Below are 17,090 nucleotides of genomic sequence, written 5' to 3' on the forward strand. Positions count from 1 at the left end.
AAAAACATAAGCTAATAGATAAAAGTAAACTTAATATTATTATATCATCAATAAACATTTTGGACTTGGGTGGTTTTGGCAATTTTGGCTTGCTCCCCTTGTTATTAGGAGCGCAACAAAAAATCGAAAAACTAAATCAAACCAAATTGATCCACTAGTTTGATTTGATTTGTTGGTATAAAATTGGACATATTGCTTTGCATTTGGAGAAACAAAAAAATATTGGTTTGAATCAATTTTTGATTGAAAAAACGAATCAAAACCAAACCAAACCGAGGGTATATATACCCTTAAAAATAAACTCCAACATTAGGTATCTTTTAGTGTTTTAATTATTATGGTGCATATGTAGTTATTGTTTAGAAAAAAAAGACCAAATATTGTGGAGTGTATATGTTTTTTATTTAGAAAGTGTCAAGAAAAAAAAGTCCAATTTCAATCTATAAAAAAAAAAAAAGAAATGGACCTAATAATTTGAATTTAAAATTAGCAACAAGAACCAATTCAAAACAAAATTTAAAATAAAAATAAAAATTTGAAAAAAATGTAAAAAATCGAGAACCAAACCGATATTAAACTGAACCAAACAAGAACCAATCCGTTGGTTTTGTTCTTTATTGGACATCGGTTAGGATCACTTCTTTATAGAATTGATTGGTTTGATTTAGTTCTTAGTTGACCCCAAAACCGATAAAATTGAACCGACTATCATCTCTACTAGTTATAATAATCAACAAACAAGATCAATATATTTTCATATGGCATCTTTAACGCTAAACAACATTAAAATCATTTTAAATCCTTAATCTATTCTTGAGAAAAACATCATTCAAATCAAATATTATAGTGTTACTTTCAACTCTTCAATTTAAAATTGAAATTAAATTTCAAACCATTTCCTTCCGTTTGTATTTACCTGAATTGAAGTATTCTAGGTAAAAATATACATAGGTTGAGTTGAATTGAAGTACTTTTTAGATTTAACATAAATGTACTGGTTTTAAATTTCTTTAACCCGAATAACTCTCATTAAATAATGAACCCAACCTAATTCAATCAGAAACATCTGGGTTGGGTTGGGGTTCGGATTACTCAAACCATTTATTTAAATTTTTGTTCTAAAAATAATTAAAATGTTAATATGTAAAAAAATTTATTTAATTATTATTATATTGAATTAAGATTAACAACTTCATCTCAATATATTGTATGAAAATTGTCATTCTGAAATGCTAAAATATTATTTTAAAGAATTGTTGGCGAATAAATCATAAAAAAAAAAAAAAAAATAGTGAATTCAATATTAATTCAGATTGGGTTATTTTAGATCAATCAATGATGAATCAATCCAACCCATAGAATTTTCATTCATTTAAATTCAACCAACCCAAACGATATAGATTAGATTGAGTTGATCAGATTTTGCAAGATATCAAGATTTTTGAACACCCCTAATTGCTTGGCAAACTTCGTCCCTTCACTCTCAAATTCTTTATGTGCCTTATAAAAAAAAAAAAAAAAAAAGTCGTGAGGTAAAACATGGAAGGCAAGCCGACCAATTTGCGTCAATTTCTTCAATGATTTCTGCATTTTTAGCTTGCACTCCTAGTGATAGTATTCAATAAGCAAGGGCAATACATATCTTCTTACCACATCTCTACCCCCCAGTCTTGAAATAACATCATAAAACTAATATTTCGCTCGATAAGATGCAGTGTACATGTAGATGAAACGAGAAAGACGATGAGGTATAAGCAAATTGGTCGGGTCGATTCAACCAGGGTGGTTTAGTGAATTTTACCTCACCTCAAATGATAGAAATAAATAAACAGGTTATTGTTTCTTCCTATGGCATCTCTAACCCTAAAACCATTTTTTAGATGCTCAATCTAATCTTGAAAAAAACACCATTCAAGTCAAAGAACAGGTGTGATAAAAAACAACCTTACCAAATTGGTTCATTCCATTTGAAAAATAGAAGTCCTAATTAGATGTGTTTTACTAACATTTATTACTCACAAAATCAAAATGGTAGTGAATAAGTTCTTTTTTCTTTTGGAGTTCAACACTCGAATCCAACCGCAATCTAAAACATACCAACAAAAAATTGAAGTCATCGCCTTATCACTTCAGATTATTTATCTAACTCGAACCATGAAAAAGTTTCAACAAAAGACTACAAATCCCATATTTGTTTTAAGAAGAAGGTTCAAATCTTCTTACCCTACGTAGCATAGAATCTCTTCAACAACTAATAGATAAATCTATAAATCTATGACGAATATTGGAAGGAACTTCCCAAACACAATTCCAAAATAACACATCTAATTCTCAACCATTAGACAAAGGTCAGTAACAAAATTTTACGTCCTTAACAAGAACAGCAACTGAACTTGCAAATTCAAGTAAATGCATAGACATAATTTCCTGAAAAGAAAACTTGAATGCTAAAAACTCTGAGGTTGATAAACAATAACGAGTAATTATACCAACTAATCAAAAAGTGATAGGCCAAGGTCTTCATCATCACTCTCTTCCTTCACCTCTTCCTTCTTCTCAGCTGGGGCTTCTGCAGCAGCTGGAGCATCTCCTCCAGCAGGGGCAGCTGCAGCTCCTCCACCACCACCAATGAAACCGCCACCGCCGCCACCACCAACGATCACCTGAAATACTAATGTTTAAACTATGCACACAACAGAAAGTAGACGAGCAAGGAGAAAAATACTTGAGGAGATATCATAAATCATAAATATCGTTAAGAAAAAAAACCATAAAACCAACTTCTTCCAAATACCTCTGCAAATACAAGAGACTTGCCAATTACAAGGAATTACAAATTTTTCTTGATTCAACGAGGGAATGCGGATAGGTTATTAAACCAATCAAGGAACTCAACAATGAACATACTAAAAAATGATTACCAATAACGGTTGAATTCATTATAAGGCCATATATTTGGCAAATTCCCATAAACAATAGTTGCTTAACAACCCATAATCGCAATTTTTAAAACACCAACCTAAAGATCGAACATAGGCCAAAAGTTCAAATATATGCTACAGATGGGAAAAATTAGAAAAACAATCGACCCTCATTGCAGAGGAAAACATTACTAACCAGACTAAACAAACAGATAAACACTGACTAGGCGAGTATATAAGAAAAGATTGAAGAGTAAGCGCATCAGATCGAGAGGAATGAAAGACCGGAATAACAGAGAAAACGCAGAATACCTGGAAAACGGCGGAGGTGGGAGTGATGAAGGAGAAAGAGGACTGAACACCACCGGAGGAATCGACGGAGAGAGCAGATTGAACGAGCTTCCTCTGGAGCTCGTAGGTGGAGTCGGCAGAGCCTTCAAGGTCACCGGAATACTGATTGGCGGTCCACTTACCACCGGAGCTCCGACAGACGAAGGTGAAAACTCCCATTGTTTGATCTTAGAATCGGGATTTTGCTTGAAGAAAATGGAGAGAATTGAGTGTGGACGGCTCTCTTCGGCGGATTGTGTGTGGTTTTTATGTTAACAGATGAAACCCTAGCGAGAGAGGAAAACGAGGGTTTGCCTTTGTTAAATGACTGTTTTACCCTCGTCAGTTTTCTTTCATTTTGATTAAGCCATTACCCTTTTGGGAAAAATATTGTTTATAATGTAAAAGATTGTTATGGCTAAATCTAATAAGTTTAAGCATTTTATAAGATAAACAAAGGTAACAAATAGCTTGTAATTTTGTGTCTAATTTATCTAATAAATGTTTGGCCTTTAAATTTGGCTGAGGTCTCTAAAATTTGAAAGTATCACTAATCTCAATCAATATTATTTTTCTAAGGATATAACATATATACTTGTTCAGCATAAAAATTAAATTTCAGGCTCATTAGGACTCGAAATTGAAAGTTGAAAAACTAACTTATAAGATTTTAAAAAACAAAACTGAAAGTTTAGGTCTCGTTTGGTAACTATTTTATTTTTTGTTTTTGTTTTTAAAAATTAAGCTTATAGACACTATTTCTACTCCCAAATTTCTTTTCCTTTGTTATCTACTTTTTACCCATGGTTTAAAAAACCTAGCCAAATTTTGAGAATTAAAAAAAATAGCTTTCAAAAAATTGTTTTTGCTTTTAGAATTTGGTTAAGAATTCAACCATTGTACTTAACAAATATGTAAATCATGGTAAAAAAAAATATAGATGAAATAGGCTTAATTTTTAAAAGCAAAAATATTACTAAATGAGACCTTAATTTTAAAGATATATCTAACCTAAGTTAAAAAATTCGAAGTTTAGACTTATGATTTTACCATAACTATAACAAGTTAAATTACAGGTTAAGTGTGTAGACTTTTCAAATTTCTAGATTGTGTGTATTTTACTTTTTGTGTTTCAATTTTTTTTTTAAAAAATGATATTTAAATTTTCAAGGTTGTATTTATTGAGTTTTATATTTTTAAAAGGGTTTTCGATAAATCACAAAACTTTAATTTTTTTGTTACTAATATATATTTGTCATCAACTTTATTACTTTCATGTTATGAGGCATGATGATCGTGTTACTTAAGGACTATATAATATAATGGACTAATTTTTAGAAGATTTTGATGATTGGTGGCACATCAATGTTAAAATTAAGGGAGTTGGTGACAAAGATTTAAGACCTTGTACTTGATGACAAAGATTTAAAACTTTATACATAATAGGAATCAGAATCCATTGAACCTATAATGAGAATCAATGAAAATCAAAATGCTTTTGATTGAATTGAAGTTAGTAATCCATTTAATGTTGTTTAATTCAAATGGTCTGAAATCAAGATAGGAATCAAACATTATAGAATTCATATGATTTTCTAGTAGAAGAAAAATAATAAGTAATAAAAATATGAGACATTGTAAAAGTTATAAAAGAATTAATACAAAAGCTTTTGGATCTCATTGATAAATGAGAAAGGTAAGAAGGTAAAACCTTGAAGGAAAAAATAATGTTTTTAGTTAGTTAGGTTTCCATTTTGTAGTTCCAATTCCCAAGTTTTCAAAGTCAACATTTTAACTTTTAAGATTTGGAAAAAAAGTTAGTTGGTCAATGCCATCATTTTTTTATTAAATTAGCTAACGAAAAGTTTGTGTAACATTTCTTTTTACTAGTGTTTTATCACGTACAATGTATGTATATTTTTTTAGAAGCTAATAAAAATATAAGATGAAAGACGAAGTTAAAAGATAAAAATGTATGCTAAATGAACTTGATTTAATAATATTGGCATGCACTCTAATCGAAGGGGTCAAAGGTTTAATCTCCCATCCATGTAATTGTTGTACTAAAAAAAACAATTTATTTTCTTTGGTTAGACTATGGGAGAAAACTAAAGATATTCAATCAATTGGATAAAAAATATGTGGGAGTAAAATTCTGAGAAGGATCATATACATAAAAAAAGTGTTAAGTTATTTTTTCTTCTTTTTGATAACTTAAAAAGGTTAATTATAAATATTAAATTTAAGTATATAAAATTTTAAAATTAACAAAAACCATATTGATTTTCTATGGTTAGAAAATGATAGAAGAAGATAGTTGATCAATTATATAAGAAAATCATGCACGAAATTAAATGAAATTTAAAAACTTATCATATACATAAACATAAAAAAATCTATGAAAACATATATAAGATATTGATACCTCCTGCTTCATACAATTAGACGTTTATCAAAAAATGTCTGTGTTCACCTTTGATGGGTATTTTAGATCAAATTATTCTTCATGATAAAACGGCATCCAACTACAAACAACACTACTTTTCTTTTCCAATTCCTACAATTTAATGTATGTTCTAGGTAGTTTTGGACCAACAAAAAGTCAAAAGTCAAAATCGAACCAAGAGAGTTACCTAACCCAGAAAATGGACTTGAGAATGGTTAAGAAGCAAGCCTAGGAAAGTTCCAATGTAAGCTTTAGAACCCAAGGCCTGCCTCGATCCCGGAGGTCGAGGCCAAGTCCGTGAAATCCCCTATAGTGAGGGTGATCTAAATCGACCCTCTTCGTTGGAACATCCTCAACGGTCTGATCCCAAGCTCCACATGTCTGGTTTCAAAGTAAGAGAAGGAAATAGATTTCACTCTTTAATTGGGATAAGGAAAACCTCTAGGACTCAACTATAGATAGAGTGTGGTCGTCCCATGAAAGGTAAGCTCCTCTCCTCCCTAAAACTACTTGCCCTAATATTTATGCAAAGTACTGACTTAAGCATCAGAGTGTCTATGGCAAGCACCACACCCGTATGTTACCCTTTTTTATTATCTTGCAGGTAATTTCTTCTCATGTATATAAATTTACCATTGAAGGCACGTAAAAGTCGGATGAGTTCCCTTGGCTGGATTTTTCCATCAATAGTTGGCGCTGTCTGTTGGGAAGAAGTGTGGTACCTACAATAAATCTCAAAGCACGCCATTTAAACAGAAAAAGGAATGAGTTGACAAGAGAATGCCAACTCGGATCAGGAAAGGCATCCCCGAAGAACTGGTAGCCAGGCGGAGAACAACAACGTCATTCATAGTCTGCCTTGTCCTCGACCTCTGAAGGCGGAGGAAGAAGAAAAGTATTGGGTTTTATGTCCTAAAACTCGTGATATGTAAACAATGGAGCTTATTTTGATAATTCAATAAAGGTGTTATTAAATAGATCTATTGCTTGAATAGAAATCCAATAAACCTAAAAGTCCCTTGACTATTAGATGAGTACTTGAACTTTAAGTGGAGACATAAAGGTGGATCCAGTTCGAGTAAATAGTCAAAATGATCTACAGTACATGGATAAGGTTGAGTACCTTATTCTGGTAACACTATTGGATACGGTATGCTCTATAGTTTTTACAAAGAGTTGTAAAGTGCTACAAACGAAGTGATTCTAATTCGTTCATGTTGGACATGAGGAGTGGGGGTGTCCTTGTGCAAAAGAGTTTGTACAAGATCAGACCACGAAATGAGTCACTCTTACTTTATAACGTTGTTTACTGTTTAAGACTGACTATTTCAAAGCCATGATCTAGGTAACTTGACCTTAATCCTGAGCTAACTATGAACTCCTGTTTATCTGGGATTGCCCTTAGATTTGTATAGGTGAGAGTTGGCTTAACAGCGCCGACTCAATATGACTGCCATTTTAGGGGTGAGATTGGATAGATAACAGGGTGCAAGAGGGAATTCACTCCTACCCACTTTAAGGATAGTAGAGAAGTTGTTCCCTTAAGTGCTGATTCTGAGGCTTGAACAAGGGATCCCACCCTCTCATTTGGAATGAGAAGGACTCAGTTTTGTGATTGGATCATAAAACAATTGTTCATTAAGGGATCAATGGGGGCTTAAGGAACAAGAGGTAATTTCGGGGGTAAAATAGAGATTTGACCCAGCCGTTATTACGAACAACCTGTGAAAGATTAACTTACTAATCATGGTTATATCGAGTGGACATAATATATCTACAATGAGGGGAGTTCAACTATGGGCTTTAATGGAGTGACCCATTAATTAACGAATGGGGGTTAGATCGGTCTAATGAGTTTAGCCGATTAATCTCGAATCGTTGGAGCCCATGTTCTGTAGGTTCATGAGGTCCCCCTACTAGCTTGGAAATGGATAGCTCTACAGTAGCATGATAAGTTAATTTAAAATGTTCAAATTAGAATCAAAATAAATTGGAGAAAATATATTTAAATATGATTTAAATATATGAAGATGATTTAAATATATGAAGATGAATTTGTGTAAAAATTAATTTAATATTGATATTAAATTAATTAGAATTATTTAAATTGTTTAAATAATTATTTATTAATTTTATTGGAAAATTAATTTATGAAATTAATTTGTAAAATTAGTAAATTATTATTTTAGAAATAAAATATGATTTTAAATTCAAAATGGATTTTTGAAAATTAGAAAATTACACAAAACTTGAAAAAATGGGTTTTTCATCTTCAACTAGCTTATTTGGAACTCACCTCCTCCTTTGTGTTACTCCAAGCATGATGTCACACCCCGCCCTAGACTACCCTCTGAGCCTGAGAGAGGGGATGTGACTGCAGCAGTTATCAACCCTTTTATTGACACTTACTGCCTAATAACTCTTGCGGAAATAACTTTGATACCAATGAACAAATTCAACAATCAACTGATTAAGTAGGCCCATTTAATTACAACAATGTAACATTTATACAACTCCAAGACTTAATACAAATTTACAAGAACAATTATAAAACCCTCCGGAAGTGTAACTGTGGCACGTGGCATACATTGACCTTAACAGCACCCTAGAACTCCTCACCTTTCGCTACCTAGGAAGAAAAACATTTGCAAACGGGATAAGCTTTAAAGCCCAGTGAGTGACCAAAAAACTGATTCTTATCAGAAGAACTACCCCACACTTGGCTACTTTTGCTCAGATACCTTCTCAACTGTGTTCTTCAGTATCGAGCTACTCGGATACTTTCTCAATCGTCCTTCGGTATCGAGTTTCAAGTAAAACTAGTCATACAATGACTTTCTTTAATAAAACATAGAAAACATGTCTTTATCTAAAAGATCTTCCTTTAGCACATGGTTTCTTTAAAACATTGTAAATATTTTAGTCACTCACCTTGATCGTTTAGGAACCTTTCTCTCTAGAAGTTCCTTTGGTCACCTCGGGCTCCCTTTTGAACCCTACGATCTAGATTCAACTTAATGCTCAGATTACTCATAGTTCTAGGCTTTATCTCGAGATACTTCCTTCTACAAATATGCTCTAAAATGTCTAGGAAGCATACTTTAAAATCTTAGGTCAGAACTCCTCGTGGTTTGGTCGGAATCTCAAAATCTTCAAGACTGGCCCAAGCTTACCCGACAGCCTGACCCTTCTGTATTTTTCTCAATTTCTAGCCCGATCCCTTAAAGCTTCTTCTCCGGCAGCCCTATCCTGAAAACTAGACTCTTCTAGCTTTCAGATGGCTTTGGAATCACTCCAAACACACGAGTATTCCGAGAGAACTCCTCATCCCAAATTGATACTGTTTTCAGACTTTACTGTCTACTGCGTCCCCCTTGAAGCTTTATGATCAACACATGGATTTTGCTATCAACGCAATGTTTACTCAGCTTTCCCACTCTTCTTAAATTTCTTTTGAATTGTGATCTGAAAAGAAGTCCTTGGCCCTATTTATAGGCATCCAAAAACTCTCCAAGGTCGACACCTTCTCATCCAAGTGTTTTCCTTAGCATCTGCCATTTCTAGCCTTCTCCACCTTCTGTTTGAGGTGTCTTCACCTCACACCATCAATGAAACTTTTGATCAACGTAATTTTAGGTGTCCTTTTCCTACATAGCTAACGCATAGGGCTCAATTTTGCATGTCTCCTCATGCACCCACCTCAAATCCTTATGGCTTAAGACTCCTTCCTAGCAAGACACATGTCTGATGATATCCTCCATATGAGCTCATCCTTCATATGCGTCCACAAACACTTGGATGTTCAACGTATAGTATGCCATTAGCGCATAGTTGACCATCAATGCATAGCAACCCTTGGCTCCACTTGGTTTTCAACTCACCACCATTGCATCTTCTACAACGAAACCCAACTCACTTAGTCACCGCAAGCCTTAACCATCGCAAGAGCCAACCACCATCAATACATAGGATGGTCGCTCGTCCTCGACGCATAGGCACTTGGCATGGGCCCTTGGCACTGATGCACGGGATGACCGCATGGCTCCCTTTAGCGCATGTCTGGCCCCACATCCTCGCACACCCTTGCGTCCGCATGCCTTTGCACTGCCGACCCTCATGCCATCCCAACCTTCCAATGCATCACTTTCAACTTTCTTCCTTCATCCGTATGAACGCATACCACCCTTCCAATGCATCCATCGCATCCATTTAGCCTTGCGTCCGCATGCCTTTGCACTGCCGACCCTCATGCCATCCCAACCTTCCAATGCATCACTTTCAACTTTCTTCCTTCATCCGTATGGACGCATACCACCATTCTAACGCATCCATCACATCAAACGCATCAAACGCATCCATCATTCAATGCATCCAACGCATCCAACAAGCCTATGCATTGGTCTAACCTCTAAGGCATGCGTCTCTCTTGACCCTGCTTCAACTTTTCCCTTTGCCCAAGTAATCTCTCCAAGATCTTATGGCCAACGCATAGCAATGCCTAGTCCAACACTTAGTCAATTTTTCATCAATTAAAGCTTACTCAAAGCTTCTCAAGGAAAATCTATTCAACACTTAGAAATTTCCTTCACTTCAACATAGGATTTAACTTTCACTTAGTTAACTTCCTTAACCACCAGCTTAAGTAGGAAAAATGGAAATCTAGGTTTCACATTTACTTCCCCCTTAAGAAAATTTTGTCCTCGAAATTTGCTCGAACTAACTCTGGTTTAAGGTTTCACAACAACCACCGTTGTAACCTCTTATAACCTTGTCTATTACCATGCTTCCACTGCGCTACTCTGATATCAACCATCTAGCCATCTCTAAGCTAGATGTTGAACCAAACTATCTACAACATAATCATTTCAATCTCAAATGAGAATAACTTAAATTCATACTTACCTTTCTTGGTAAATCTTCAAGTAGCATTGTGAGTTCCAGCTCCGGTTGCCTGCTAGGTCATTCCACTTGAGCCATTCCTCTTAGTCTCACTTTGACTAATTCTTAGGTTTCTCTTTAAACCTTTATTCTACCACAATTCCCTCTGGTTTTACCTCAAGTTTTCGAGAACTTATGCTTTGATACTAAACTAGTATTAACTAAATCTTCATCCTTCCCAGAAATTTATGCTTTGATACTAAGCTGGTATATACTAATTCCTCAATTGTCCCAGAAACTTATGCTCTGATACCAAGCTGTCACACCCTGCCCTAGACTACCCTCCGAGCTTGAGAAAGAGTGTGACTGTAGCAGTATCAAACCTTTTTGTTGACACTTACTGCCTAATAACTCTTGCGGAAATAACTCTGATACCAATGAACAAATTCAACAATCAACTGATTAAGTAGGCCCATTTAGTTACAACAATGTAACGTTTGTACAACTCCAAGACTTAACAATAAATTTATAAGAATAATTGTAAAACCCTTCGAAAGTGTAACTGTGGCACGTGGCAGACCTTGACCTTAGTAGCACCTTGAAACTCATCACCTTTCACTACCTGGGAAGAAAAACATTTGAAAACGGGATGAGCTTTAAAACCCAGTGAGTGACCAGAAAACTGATTCTTATCAGAAGAACTACCCCACACTTAGGTACTTTTGCTCAGATACCTTCTCAACTATATCCTTTAGTATCGAGCAACTCGGATACCTTCTCAATCGTCCTTCGGTATCGAGTTTCAAGTAAAACTAGTCATACACTGACTTTCTTTAATAAAACATAGAAAACATGTCTTTATCTGAAAGATCTTTCTTTTGCACATGGTTTTTTTTAAAACATTGTAAAGATTTTAGTCAAACATTTTAGTCACTCACCTTAATCGTTTAGGAACCTTTCTCTCCAGAAGTTCCTTTGGTCACCTTGGGCTCCCTTTTGAACCCTACGATCTAGATTCAATTTAATGCTCAGATTACTTATAGTTCTAAGATTTATCTCGAGATACTTCCTTCTACAAATATGCTCTAAAATGTCTCAGGAAGCTTACCTCAAAATCTTAGCTTGGAACTTCTTGGTTTGGCCATAATCTCAAAATCTTCAAAACTGGCCCAAGCTTACCCAACAGCCTGACCCTTCTGTATTTTTCTCAATTTCTAGCCCGATCCCTTAGAGCTTCTTCTCTGACAGCCCTACCCTAAAAACTAGACTCTCCTAGCTTTCAGATGGCTTTGAAATCACTCCAAACGCATGAGTATTCTGGGAGAACTCCTCATCCCAAGGTGATACTGTTTCCAGACTTTACTGTCTACTGCGTCCCCCTTGAAGCTTTATGATCAACGCATGGATTTTGCTATCAACGCAATGTTTACTCAACTTTCCCACTCTTCTTAAATGTCTTTTGAATTTTGATCTAAAAAGAAGTCCTTTCCCTATTCATAGCCGTCCAAAAAACTCTCCAAGGTCGACACCTCCTCATCCAAGTGTTTTCCTTAGCGTCTGCCACTTCCAGCTTTTTTCACCTCCTGCTTGAGGTGTCTTCACCTCCCACCATCAACGCAACTTTTGATCAACACAACTTTAGGTGTCCTTCTCCTACATAGCCAACGCATGGGGCTCAATTTTGCATGTCTTCTCATGCACCCACCTCAAATCCTTAAGGCTTAAGACTCCTTCCTAGCAAGACACATGTCTGATGACGTCCTCCATACGAGCTCATCCTTCATATACGTCCACAAACCCTTGGATTTTCAACGCATAGTATGCCATCAGTGCATAGTTGGCCATCAACGCATAGTCTATAATCAACGCATAGCAACCCTTGGCTCCATTTGGTTTTCAACTCACCATCATTGGCTCTTCTACAACACAACCTAACTCACTTAGTCACCGCAAGCCTTAACCATCGCAAGAGCCAACCACCATCAATGCATAGGATGGTCGCTCGTCCTCGATGCATACTTCGCTTGGCATCACCGCATGGCTCGCTCGTCATCGATGCATAGGTCGCTCAGCATCACCGCATGGCTCGCTTGGCATCGACGCATAGGCGCTTGGTGTCACAATCGCTCTTTCGGAAGCTTCTCTTAGCGATTGTGCGGCACTTGTTCCCGCTCACGAACAAGCCAGCCAACTCGATTACAGACTGCCGATGGCACACCGAGTGCCTCTTGCAACCTCCAATCCCGTTTGAGGGAAAATGGTTTTAGAAAACGGGTTTAGAGAAAAGGTTTTCGTAAGAATTTGAGAGTGTGTATAAAGAAAGAAAGATTGTAGTAGACTAGAAAGCAATAAGCAACAACAACGGCTTTATAGAGTACTACTCCGGGTATGAGGAAATGATGGTTAGTCTTATCCCCAATATGTGCATTCTGAACAAAAAGCCAACTGGCACCTTGCATATGCAAAAGGGCGAGTGGTCACTTACAATGAAAATGTAAAGAAAGCAAGCTAACTAAACTAATACAATACAGAACATGAAAATATGCTAGAAGGGGGTTGGATTGGGCATGCGGCCATGGGCAACAGGCCCTGGACAAGCATGACCGTTACATTCTCCCCCACTTAATTGGTTGACGTCCCTGTCAACCGACCTTGTTAAAACCTGCGATGGCCGGAGCTGCATTCTTCAAAGTCTTCGCCCCTCTCCCAACTGATATCTTCGTCGGGGAGATTCTTTCCATTTCACTAAGAATCTTGTCAGTTCTCGCTGGTCTTCCACTACGGCGTGTACGTTACCCAAGATTTGTGCAACTTCTTTCTCAGCAAAACTCTTCGTCGTGACTGATGGGCCGCCTTAGCATGTTTCGCTGTCCATCCTCGGGTTCGGGATGATAGGGCTTCAGGAGTTCACACCGATGACAGAATGAATCTTATCCATGGGGGTAACTGAACCCTATATGAGGTTCTCCGGACCTTCTCAATTACCTCCACTGGACCTTATATTTCCTTACTAGCCATGGTCTCTCTGGCCTCTGTTAACGCACGAAACCGATGTCCCGGTCGTAGCTTGAATCAGGACCTTGTCCCCAGCTTGAAACTCCAGGGCCTCCTGCTTCTTACCCAGCCCATTTCTTCACTCTCCTTGATGCTCTTTCTAGGTAGGCGCGAGCTATCTCAGAGGTTTTGCTCCACTCTTTTTGTGAAGTTATGTGTCTGAGGAATTTTGCCTGCATAAGGGTGGTCCACAAGTGTGGCCTGAGTGGCTGTCTGTCGCGCACTTCGAGGGCCGCCTTTCCCATCGCAGAACTCTGCTGGCTATTGAAGCTAAGCTGAGCCATACTAACAACTCGTCTGGTTGTTTTCCGACGCCCAGCCAATTCGGGCGGGGCCATCTGACATGCCTTCCTGGCAGGCGGCTTTGCCCCTGGCAACAACTCAACCTCATGGTCAATCCCCCTTCGTGGGGTAGGGACTTGGCAAGCTTTTCGGCCCGACGTCCCGATACTCTTCCAAAGACAATAGATCGTCTTGGGGGATCTCTCTTTCAGTGGACTCAACCGATTCTACTGGGATGGTCATGAACGTGGGTTCGTCGTGGGCCGGGCCCCTCTTCAATTGGAGGCCGAGATCATTCTCACTCCATTTGGCCGCTTGATACTGGCTTGGACTACGGTCGGTGTAGATCCGGTAATGACTAAGCATTTGGCGAGGGCACTAGTATGACTTTATGTTCAGTAGGAATTCCATCCCCAGTACCACAATCAAATCATCCATCTTGACAATCACGAAGTCGACGAGGCCTTCCAGTCTCCTAACTTTACCGGATTCTCTTCGCTATCCCCGAAATTGTAGGGCTGCGGAATTCAACAGCTTTCATCTTCCCTGCATCTCTTTCCCAATTCAAGTTCAGGCGGCGAGCTTCCGTTTCCGCCATGAAGTTATGGGTAGCCCCAGAGTCAACCATAGTGGTTTTGGCCGATCTTTGGTTGACCCAAGCGTCCACATACATGAGACCTTTCTCTAGTGGCTCCGTCGCCTTTCCCATATTCTTCTGGAGTGCAGACAGAAATTTCAATGCCCCAATCCTGGGATTCTCAATTTCTGCCGCTGGCTCGGTTACCGTCTCCTCTAGTTCGGCCTCGTCTCCGGAGGTAGAGGCTAATGTGGCTTGAAAAGCATTGAACGCATTTGATTTTGGACATTCAGCGCCCTGGTTGCCCCTACATATGAAACAAGACAGGGGGCGATTGTAATTGTTATGCTGTTGTGGCGGCCCCCGCCAGTTGTTTCTCGATCTCGGTTGGGATGATTTACGGTCCCCCCCCCCCGTGTTCTTGTCTCCTCCCCCAGGCCTGGGAGGACTGGAACGGCTGTTTCTGTTTTCCTCATTTGAGGTAGTTGATTGCTTCCTCACATCTTGTGAGTCAGTGCTAAGGTCGTATAGTCGTTCCGCTGCCGCATAGGCAGAGGGGAGATTCTGTACTCTCTGTTCATATAGTTTTGCTGCCGCATAGCAAAAGACCTTGTCTTTTTTGGACATATCTCGTATGTCCAACATGAGTCCTGCAAACTGTTTTACGTAGTCCCTGATGTTACTTGTTTGCTTTAGCTCTCTGAGTTTCGTCGAGCCAAGATCTCAACATTTTCAGGGAAGAACTGCGAACGAAGTTCTTGTTTCAATCTATCCCCAAGTATCAATAGTGCAACGTCCTTCCTGTATGTCTGTAAATCGTGATCTCCACCACAGTTTTGCATCTTCAACTAGATGCATCGTGGCTATTGTGACTTTCGATTCTTCAGTCACTGTGTTCGTCGCCTTGAAGTATTGCTCAAGGTCGAAGATAAATTTTCCAGGGCTTTCGCTTCTCGCACCCCACAGAAGGGTTTCGGTTCTGGGATTTTTAATTCGGCTTACTGCCACTCGCGCCAGGTGGGGCTTGGTTCCCACCGCTCGGATGGTGAGATCCACCCTAGCACTCACATCTGCTATCTCGGCTCTGACGACATCCAGGGCGATCGAAAGTCTTCAGATAGGTCGGTTACCATCTGAAGTATTGCTTTTTGGGAGCTGTCCAGCTTTCGACACGCTCCTCTATGTGGGCAACAGAACTCGAGGAGCTATCGCCTCGTTCAAAGTTGCCGGACCGTACTGTTTTGGTCTCGAGGTTCTCTACCCCGTCATCAATTCTCTGACGGGTAATCCGTCTAGGCGGCCTACCACCGCATCAATTCCATCGGCTTTTCTCGCGCAACTTCTTGTAGCCGAGTCTCAAGGAAACGAACATTATCTGGGACCTCTCTCAGGTAGAGCATTTGCTCTTCCATCTCTACCAATCTGTCCACATGGGACTTGTTCAGGTTCTTCGTCGCCGACATGATCACTGACCTTCCCTCTATAAGCCAACCTAGCTCTGATACCAACTGTCACAATCGCTCTTTCGCGGAAGCTTCTCTTAGCGATTGTGCGGTACTTGTTCCCGCTCACGAACAAGCCAGCCAACTCGATTACAGACTGCCGATGGCACACTGAGTGCTCTTGCAACCTCCAATCCCGTTTGAGGGAAAATGGTTTTAGAAAACGGGTTTAGAGAAAAGGTTTTCGTAAGAAGATTTGAGAGTGTGTATAAAGAAAGAAAGATTGTAGTAGACTAGAAAGCAATAAGCAACACAACGGCTTATAAGAGTACTACTCCGGGTATGAGGAAATGATGGTTAGTCTTATCCCCATATAGTGCATTCTGAACAAAAAGCCAACTGGCACCCTTGCATATGCAAAAGGGCGAGTGGTCACTTACAATGAAAATGTAAAAGAAGCAAGCTAACTAAACTAATACAATACAGGACATGAAAATATGCTAGAAGGGGGTTGGATTGGGCATGCGGCCATGGGCAACAGGCCCTGGACAAGCATGACCGTTACACTTGGCACCGACGCATGGGATGGCTGCATGGATCCCTCCAGCGCATGCCTGGCCCCGCATCCTCGCATACCCTTGCATCCGTATGCCCTTTGTACCGCCGACCCCCGTGCCATCCAACCTTCCAACGCACACTTTCAACTTTCTTCCTTCAGCCGTATGGACACATACCACTCTTCTAACGCATCCATCGCATCCAACGCATCCAATGCATCCAACAAGCTATGCCCTAGTCTAACCTTTAAGGCATGCGTCACTCTTGACCCTACTTCAACTTTTCCCTTTGCCCAAGTAATCCCTCCAAGATCTTATGGCCAACGCATAGCAATGCCTAGTCCAACACTTAGTTAAATTTTCATCAATTAAAGCTTAACTCAAAGCTATTCAAGGAAAATCTATTCAACACTTAGAAATTTCCTTCACTTCAACATAGGATTTAACTTTTACTTTGTTAATTTCTTTAACCACCTACTTAAGTAGAGCCAGTCGCTTTGATTGCTGTAAGAGCAGTTTAAGAGACAAGAGACTTCTGCATTCAATAGAAAAGAAGGAACCAACTTCCTACGTGGAATTCATTATAAGAGCACAAAAATACGT

General features: G+C 38.7%; 1 protein-coding gene across 1 annotated transcript; it reads right to left on the reverse strand.

Moving 5' to 3' along the window:
- Positions 1 to 2,295: 2,295 nt before the first annotated feature.
- Positions 2,296 to 3,525, reverse strand: LOC120079429 (60S acidic ribosomal protein P3-2). Its single transcript, XM_039033603.1, has 2 exons — positions 3,234 to 3,525; positions 2,296 to 2,663 (listed from the first exon to the last, which is right to left on the reverse strand). The coding sequence occupies exons 1-2, from the start codon at positions 3,429 to 3,431 to the stop codon at positions 2,493 to 2,495; spliced, it is 369 nt and encodes a 122-aa protein (XP_038889531.1). The 5' UTR covers positions 3,432 to 3,525; the 3' UTR covers positions 2,296 to 2,492.
- Between the last annotated feature and the right edge of the window lie 13,565 nt (positions 3,526 to 17,090).

This window comes from Benincasa hispida, chromosome 6 (genome assembly GCF_009727055.1).
Source record: "Benincasa hispida cultivar B227 chromosome 6, ASM972705v1, whole genome shotgun sequence".
NCBI classification, from domain to species: domain Eukaryota; kingdom Viridiplantae; phylum Streptophyta; class Magnoliopsida; order Cucurbitales; family Cucurbitaceae; genus Benincasa; species Benincasa hispida.

Excerpts from the sequence above, each read along its gene's own strand:
- LOC120079429 (XM_039033603.1), bottom strand. The coding sequence starts at position 3,431 with ATGGGAGTTTTCACCTTCGTCTGTCGGAGCTCCGGTGGTAAGTGGACC. Across the intron at positions 2,664-3,233 it reads CCACCTCCGCCGTTTTCCAG|GTGATCGTTGGTGGTGGCGG; the intron begins GTATTCTGCGTT and ends TTAGTATTTCAG.